This window comes from Pteropus vampyrus, unplaced genomic scaffold (genome assembly GCF_000151845.1).
Source record: "Pteropus vampyrus isolate Shadow unplaced genomic scaffold, Pvam_2.0 Scaffold93, whole genome shotgun sequence".
Taxonomy (NCBI): domain Eukaryota; kingdom Metazoa; phylum Chordata; class Mammalia; order Chiroptera; family Pteropodidae; genus Pteropus; species Pteropus vampyrus.
In genome coordinates, this window is record NW_011888874.1 from 3,434,684 (window position 1) to 3,442,605 (window position 7,922).

Sequence of the window (7,922 nt, forward strand, 5' to 3'; positions counted from 1 at the left end):
TTGGGAAAAGATTCCACACTGCAGATGCACGACTCTGTGTCTGAGCCGTGCCTGGTTGGACAGATGGCTTTTACACGAGCAAGCCAAGCAACTCCTGATTCTCTCGACCTGGAAAGAGAAATCCAGGAATGTGGGCCTTCCATGGTGATCTCCCACATCTCAACCTGTAAAACAAGCACGAATACACACTAGAACGCTATCCAAGGTCAAAACGATGAGGATTTTGAGAGCTCGTTTTCCACTTTCTTTGTGTTTTCTCAGTGTCATGCTAAATGGGGCCTTGAGCACTTCTTGGGTGCACCCTGTGAAGTACAAGTGGCACTTGTTAAGTGAAAAAAGGCCCTAAGCAGACGACTTGTAGTCATCTAAATGAGCCATTCAAAACGCCACCCGAAAAGCCAATGCCGAGCCCTCTGAATAAACAACAACGGTTGGTGAGAAAGCAAGTGCCCTCTCAGAAAAATACCCAAACGAATTCAGAAAGAGCTAAGCAGATACTCAAGAGGCCTAATACATCAGCATTTTCTGAAGGTTCATCATCTTGTTTACTTTCAAAATCTAGCCTGGGAAATTTGGAAAGCCGCCGGCACTGGCTTAACCACCCCCCAGTCCCTGAGAACACAGCCCAGTGCTAAGAAGAGGGCAGCAAGGATCTGAACATTTTCTGTTTGGCAGGCTCTAAGCTATGTCCTTTGCTCAAGTATTTCACTTCACATATTTTGCCTAACGACTTGGTAAAATAAATTCCTTTTCCATCGCTACGTGTGATCATAAACACAGCAGCTTAAACATCGGTATCCCTTCGTGAGCTCACAGTTCTAAAGATAAGAAGTCTAGGCATAACCAGAAGCCAGAAGGCTGGATTCTCTGCTCAGGGTCCCACAGGCTGAAATCAAGGTGACATCCAAGCTGAGTCAGTTACAGGACTGAGGGACCAGTTTCCTTGCTGGCTTTTAGTTGGTACTATTCTCAGTGTTTAGAGGACACCCACATATTTTTGCCACATGGCCCCCACTATCTTCAAGGCATCGATGGTATGTCAGTTCCAGGAAATATACAGGGTGAGTATTACACAGGGAGTGGGGAATCTTGGGTATCATCTTGAATACTACTCTGCCTACCACATAAAATCAGTATTGCTATTTCCACTCTAGAAATGAGGAAACTGAGGCTGAAAGAAAATGATCCATGTTGGAAGTGCTACTACGTCACCAAAGTCTGTCTGCTTCTAAAGCCCATGTTTTTCTAACATGTCATGCTGAGTTATAGAAGAAATAATCTTTTTAAAAGCCATGATCACCTAATAAGTGTCAGAGATCTAGGCTAGTAACTGGGAAAGCAAAATCAATCCCATGGCTGGTTCTGACTGGTGCCGATTCAGGTTTCCCAAACTGGAATTCTGACCTGAGAAACCCGTAAGCTCCACAAGTGAATAAGCACACTCAACTAGCTTCTCCTCCTCGCTCCTCAGATATCCACAGGTTGCTCTCAAAGATTTACATTGGTAGAAAATCAGATCCAGTCACCTTTAAATTGTCAACATCAAACAGCAAAAGAGCAATACATATTTTTTGTAGGAAAAAACAGAACTATTAAGATGTGTTAAACTATTTCTTCCAGAGCTAAACAACTAATTACAGGAAGGAAGCTCTCATGGTTGTCATGCTATATTTTCTGGTTTCTAGAAATGATCTCCTTAAATTACTACTTGTTCTATGAGGTGTAGAGAAGAAAACAGACTGAGTCGGAAAGTTGCAAACGAAATGGGTTGTAAGTAGCGTGAGGCAAAGGACCACTTTTGTTCACCACTGGATCCCCAGTACAAGGCTGAAGAAATGGGGGCATGAAAAACAACAATCTTAAAGGCTGTAACTTACTTTTTTAAAATAACCTTTAAGCAGGAATTTGCTTTTGTTTTTAAGGCAGTGTACGTAGCCTTCCTCCCTTGGTTCAGGCTCAGTCACTTATTTCATGTTCTAAGGACAATCATGATTTCAAATATCCCTGTAGGTATTCCAATTTTTGATTCTCAGATTTGATTCTACTAAACATCTCTAGAACATAAAATCAGAAGCCAGGGAAGCCATCCCAATTTGGAAATATTTCCCCACTGCTTACAAAGAGACAATCCTGAAATAATATCATAAATTAAGGGTTGGAAATTATTTGAAAGAAGAGTTTTTAACAAAAGTTCAAAATACTTATTTTTTAAGGATTCTAAAATGTAGAGGTACTTGAAATTTAATAAAACTATTCTTTATTATACTAAATATTATATTAATGTCATAATATTATGAAAAAATTATTATACCTGGGAATACTTTCCTGTATATTTGGATCAGCACATAAAATTTTTAAGCCTCTAACATGTAGAGCATGTGTGCATATGGCCTTTCTTTTCTCTCCTCTTTGTTTTTAATATATATGCTTTACCAAACCAAAATTTCACGGTACTCAGGCCTATTAACACTAATTCCCACAGGTAGAAATTACACATTTAAAATAGTATTAACTTGTTTTTATACAGCAGTTTCTTTCATCAGGCACCATCACAGGCAGTAGCCATACTGGGTTGTCATAGGGCTGTGAGGGAGGCGGAGCACAATTTTCTTTATAATCATTTTAAAGGTAAAGAAACTGTCTCACTGGGTCACTTGCCTAAAGTCAACATCTGCGTGTCGATTGTAAGCACAGTGTCTTTTGCCTGTGCCACAGAGCATCTCTAGCAATGGCACCACTAAGGAATGGGACACGTGTTCACTTGAGCAATGGGAATGGCGGGTGCAAGGTTGCACAATTCCTGCATTTTAATGGATGGTACATGAGACACAATTTGAAGGGAATTTGATCCTTCCTAGTTAACTTCCTTTATTTTATCTAATAGTTCCTCAAACTAAGCAGGTACCACACGAAGGCAATAGAAAAGGGCAATTATTACAACTGTCTTAATTTTTTAAAGGTATTATCGTGCAAGATCCTAAAATAGAATAGTAAACGTGCGTTTTTAATATGGTAGAGTTACAATTTTAAAAACTAAATTATACTTTTCTTGGTATGTGATTTTTTGTTTGTTTATGTTCATCGTTAAGCTTTTTTTTTTTTTTTTTCCCTACTCTGAAAAGCTGTTAACCACAAGTCCAGTTCTTTTTAACTTTTATCCACAGGGAAGTCATAATCCCCTGCTTAAATAGAGGCTGGTTACCATGGAAATCATTCTAATGCCACTGAATCAATATTTTGATTTTCTTGACATTTAATATAAAAAGAAAAGACAGACTAAGATTTACAAAAGTCATTTTTCATCTTTGTTATAATTTTGATAGCTGGAAAGATTATAAAGAAAACATATGCTCTGTAATGAACTCCAGTTAACTCACGATTATAAAGAACTGAGAATTCATAAAAGAACACTCTACATATTTATATAATTTTGGCTTTGAATATACACATAGAAAAGCATGCATTTGGACTCAAGACTTTTTCTCCATCTCTGAAATAAGCCATGATTTCCTCCTGTTGTTACAGTAGATATAACTTGGTAGAAAGGATTTGAATATATCCAGTTTTGCAAATTGCCTTTTTATTAAGTGTTTAGAAGAGAAGGTGAAATTTGCATTGCATCTTCTATAGAAGTCAACCATTTCTGCACCAGATGCTAATAGTCCATCTGGTCCACTGGCGACCCTCAAAGACATACGACGGCTGAAGGCCTCTCAACCCATCCTTGGAGCATCCTTTGAGAAGAGTTGTTGAAACAGGACCTAGCGTTTAATAAACCAGACCGCCCACCAAGTAGTTGTACGAGCCAAACTTAAGTCTTGACTGCTGTTCTAATTGTCACCGCCCCTCTTTTGTCCTCAGAAGAAATAAAGATAATAGAGCTGCTGCCTTCTGTTTGATAACTAGCTGTTTGGAAACCTACATCTTCAGATGGTGAAGGGAATCTGAAAGAATTAGGAGCTTCTCTACCCTAGGAAGTAGCTACCTAAAGTGCCCCAAGTGAATGGAAATCAGTTCTATTTGTAAGACAACTGAATCGAAGCTCAAAGTTTTCTTCTTTGGGACAATCATGCTTTTTCGCTGGTGTTCGCTGGTGTTCACCCCAGAGGCCCCTCCCCCGAGGGGGGCTAAGCCGACAGTGTATTTGACAGGGCTTCCAGGATTCCAGGAATGTGTCCAGCAGCATTACATTGCTTGATAACACATTTTTCACTGGCTGCTTCTCTGGTCTGTTTCATCTCTCGCCTCTTTGGATGGATTTTTTATTCCCTTTTCTTCTTGTATCATTCTAGATTACTTTCAGGCCCTTTTCATTCAGGGACTGCTCTAAATCAGTAATCTTCTTTAGCAAACAACTTAATGTAATTGATTAGGTAGTTTTCCGGCAGTAAAAACAAGAGAGGGGTGACTTCTGGAAACAGGATCACAGAAAATAAAGAGAAATGAAAGGCATCATGTGTCAAATCAATAGCAGAGGAAATCTAAGAACAATATTTAAAATGTTCAAAAGGCAGATCTCCAGGGCCCTTTAGTGTATTAACAAGTAAACGAAACACCTAAAAGTGTCAAGTGTTACAAGTTGAAGGACATACTTATGACCTTGAATCATAAGATAAAAATCAAATTTCTCATCTACTCTAAGGTAGCAGAAAAAAATAGTTATGTAAATAGACACACAGATACACATGTTCATTGCAGTGCTATTCATTATAAAAAACCCAACTGGAACCAACTTAAGCATTCATCAAGGAGATAATGATTAAAGTACTATGATGTATATTTAATTCCTTAAAAGCGATTTTTTTTAACAAACCGAACATAATGAAAAACAGTCACAAGAGAAGAAGTGAAAATGCAAAAACACAACTCTACGCACAATTTCGATGTTGTAGGTATGCACACACGTACACGTCATTCACATTTGTACTCTCACACACACACACACACACACTCGTGATGTATTTTTGCATACATATATAACAGGAAAAAGCTCCATAAGTGGAGATAGTCCATGGAGACTGGAGAGATTAGCTTCATCTCCGGGCCTCTGTTTGTATTCTTCCCTATGCACCGAAGCTTTTGTTTTTTTGGCTACATAGGCACTTAGGCGCCAACGCGAGAAAAAGGAGAGATGAGGTTAATAGAAGATGCGAGACATGCCTCACGGGTGGGCCCCTCATCTCATGGACTAGGTTTACATTTCTGTGGCAAGATTAAACCAGAAGATAAGGGAGCTTTCATGAGGGACTGGGGAGCCCAGCTGACAACAGGACCTGCCCAATTGAAGAAAGGACCACCTGGCTTCTCCTGCCTGTTGCAAACTACTGTGAAACCCAGAGCATCAAGGGAGCCAGGAAGCCTGCTGTGGAGAAAGTCAGGGACAAGCAGGGCGGGAGAAAGGCCACACGACCTGGCACAGCCACGCTCTTACGCTGGCTGCTGGCGACACTGGGAATCTTAAAGCATTTCTCACAACTGATACACAAAACTCTAAATGCTCTTGGATCAAAGCACACTTGAGACTACTCTCCCATTAAGCGACTCTCAGGAAAAACTCAAGAAAGCTGAAACTTCTTCAAGTAAGGACTAAGGGGCTGATGAGATCCAAGGTTAACCTGACCTAATTTATATTCATAGACCGGGAGGGAGGAGGAGATATATCTGATTTGTGTATTTCATAGCTGAGGCAAAATATAGATACAGGTAGCAATTAGAGATAGAGATTGAAGTAGAGACTGAAATATATACATATATGTGAATATACATGTATATACACATATACATGCATATTCATTCGCTAGAAGGAAGTACACTAAAATGTAAAAAAATACATTTTTAAGGTAATTACAAGTTTTTTCTTTACATTTTCCTGCATTACAAGATTCCCCTAATAATCACATAATACTTCTATAATTATATAGGTAATACTTATAAAGCAAGAAAAGATACATTTTAGATATATTTCTAGGCAACCTAATTCCCTCATGATTCGAAGCTTTAAGGGGGTGAAAAAAAACACACATTGCCTTCCCTTTCCAATAAATTAAATACATCTTCTGGGTGTCTTTTGACCACATCCCAATAAATAACCTTCGCCTTCACCTCAGAGAGCTAGAAGCAGGATTACATGACCCAGGGCGGAGGGCAAATGCTGGTTAGTAAGATGCTGACTGAAATATTTTTTCTAGATGAAGAGGGCATGGGGTGTTTTACCTTCAGTCCGCTCGGGGGCTTTCCCGCTCTTACTGGTGGCTGTGCTGTTGACCGTCTCCGATGACGTGCTCAGCTTGGTGCTAGGGTCCCGCTTGGGCTTGGGTGGTGGTTGTCTTCGGGAGCCACAGCTGCTGTCATCATCTGTGCCCCCAACAGAGTGCAGAGACTGTGACCTCACGGAGAAGCCGCTGGAGCAAGGATGGGGAAGCCTGTCCTGAGGGGCGGGCATCGTCATGAATCCCATGCGGAAATGTTTGCCCACGTAACTTCCTTCGTGGCCACGCCCTACTTCTCCTCCTATGCTGTAGAAAAAAGCAGAAAGAAATCCATGGAGATGAATTGAGCCGGCAAATGCAAGGTCATGGAAAGAAGTATATTTATGGCAGGTGATAGTTCAAAATTTAACTTTAGACTGGTGAGGAAACATTTCCATTAGCGTGAAAGCATTCTGTACTTTTGCACTATGACAGCAGATATAACTTGATTATAATCAGAAATCTTAGCACTTATTTCTAGATATCCTGGTATGCTGGTATCCAGATACTCTCAAAACAGTATTCCAAAGAAAAATGATACGGCAGAGCACATTTCACCTTCAATCGCGTTTTTTACTTCGAGGTAGGTAAATCTTAAAACGTGGCTTAGAAAATAAACAAGAACTCCATGATTATGACACACGGCTGAGGTCAAGTGGGGAGCACTCAAGAGTCTTCTCCATTTCATCAGAATCATCCCGACTTTTACCTGGTTAATATAGTGGGGAAAATAACAGCAACAACAAAAGGGGGTTTTGTAACCGAATACAAAGGGAAGAGAGAGAGAGGAAGGAAGGAAGGAAGGAAGGAAGGAAGGAAGGAAGGAAGGAAGGGAAAATACTTGTTTAAATCGGCAAAGGAATCGTCACCCTCTTTTAGTTCTCCAGAATCCTTCAGTTACACTAGAAATTTAGTTCTATTAATAAGCTAGCCTCACAGAATAAAATATCCACATCTAATAGATGTAGTTAAAATAGTGTCTGATCTTGAGATAGTTCTAAACACCTTGTAAATATTTGGAGTATACAGTTTCCCAACGTAAGATTCTTAGGTTTTACATAGGAAAGTTTGAGCAAAAGTGTAAAAACATAAGAAATCTCTCTCAGTTTGAAGCTCGACTAATCATATAGGACTTTCATGGGACTTGCTCTATGCCACTAAGTAACAGTGACTCTTTGATGAAGAAAAAGGACATGGACGTCCATGTGAATTTTTAAAAGAAAAATTTTTCTAGAATTTTCCCCACGTATGTCCATTTGTCAATAGAAGAAACAAAAAGAGACATTATTAGAAATACTCGACTGGTTTTCTTAGACGTGTATGAAAGGCAAATTATATCTTTTGAGTATATGAATTTTGGAGACTGAGTCTACTTTTTAAAATTTATTTAGACCTTTTTTTAAAATCTGAATTTTAGCTGACTCTGCCTTTATAATGACAGAATTCAAGATAAGGTTTTACATTTCTCTTTATTGTATGTTTGTCATAAGTTTATCATTTCAGTAGGAATAATAATGGGAGATGAGAATTTCCCCCACCCCCATTTCATTGAGGACTTATGATGACAATTATATGACCACTGTGGACTGAGCCAGAAAGGATTCAACAAGAACATGTAATTCTAATGACAACTTGCCACTCGATCAAAAATAATTTTTAATTAATTCATTTTTT

The 7,922-nt window shown here is 39.1% G+C and overlaps 1 protein-coding gene across 2 annotated transcripts in view; it reads right to left on the minus strand.

The window, feature by feature from the left end:
* Positions 1 to 7,922, minus strand: part of NYAP2 (neuronal tyrosine-phosphorylated phosphoinositide-3-kinase adaptor 2) — a 240,726-nt gene that overhangs the window by 133,314 nt on the left and 99,490 nt on the right. For both annotated transcript variants that reach the window (XM_011364076.2, XM_011364077.1), the window contains exon 3: positions 6,214 to 6,515. In XM_011364076.2, the coding sequence (XP_011362378.1) occupies positions 6,214 to 6,515 (302 nt within the window). The remainder of the gene's footprint in view (positions 1 to 6,213; positions 6,516 to 7,922) is intronic.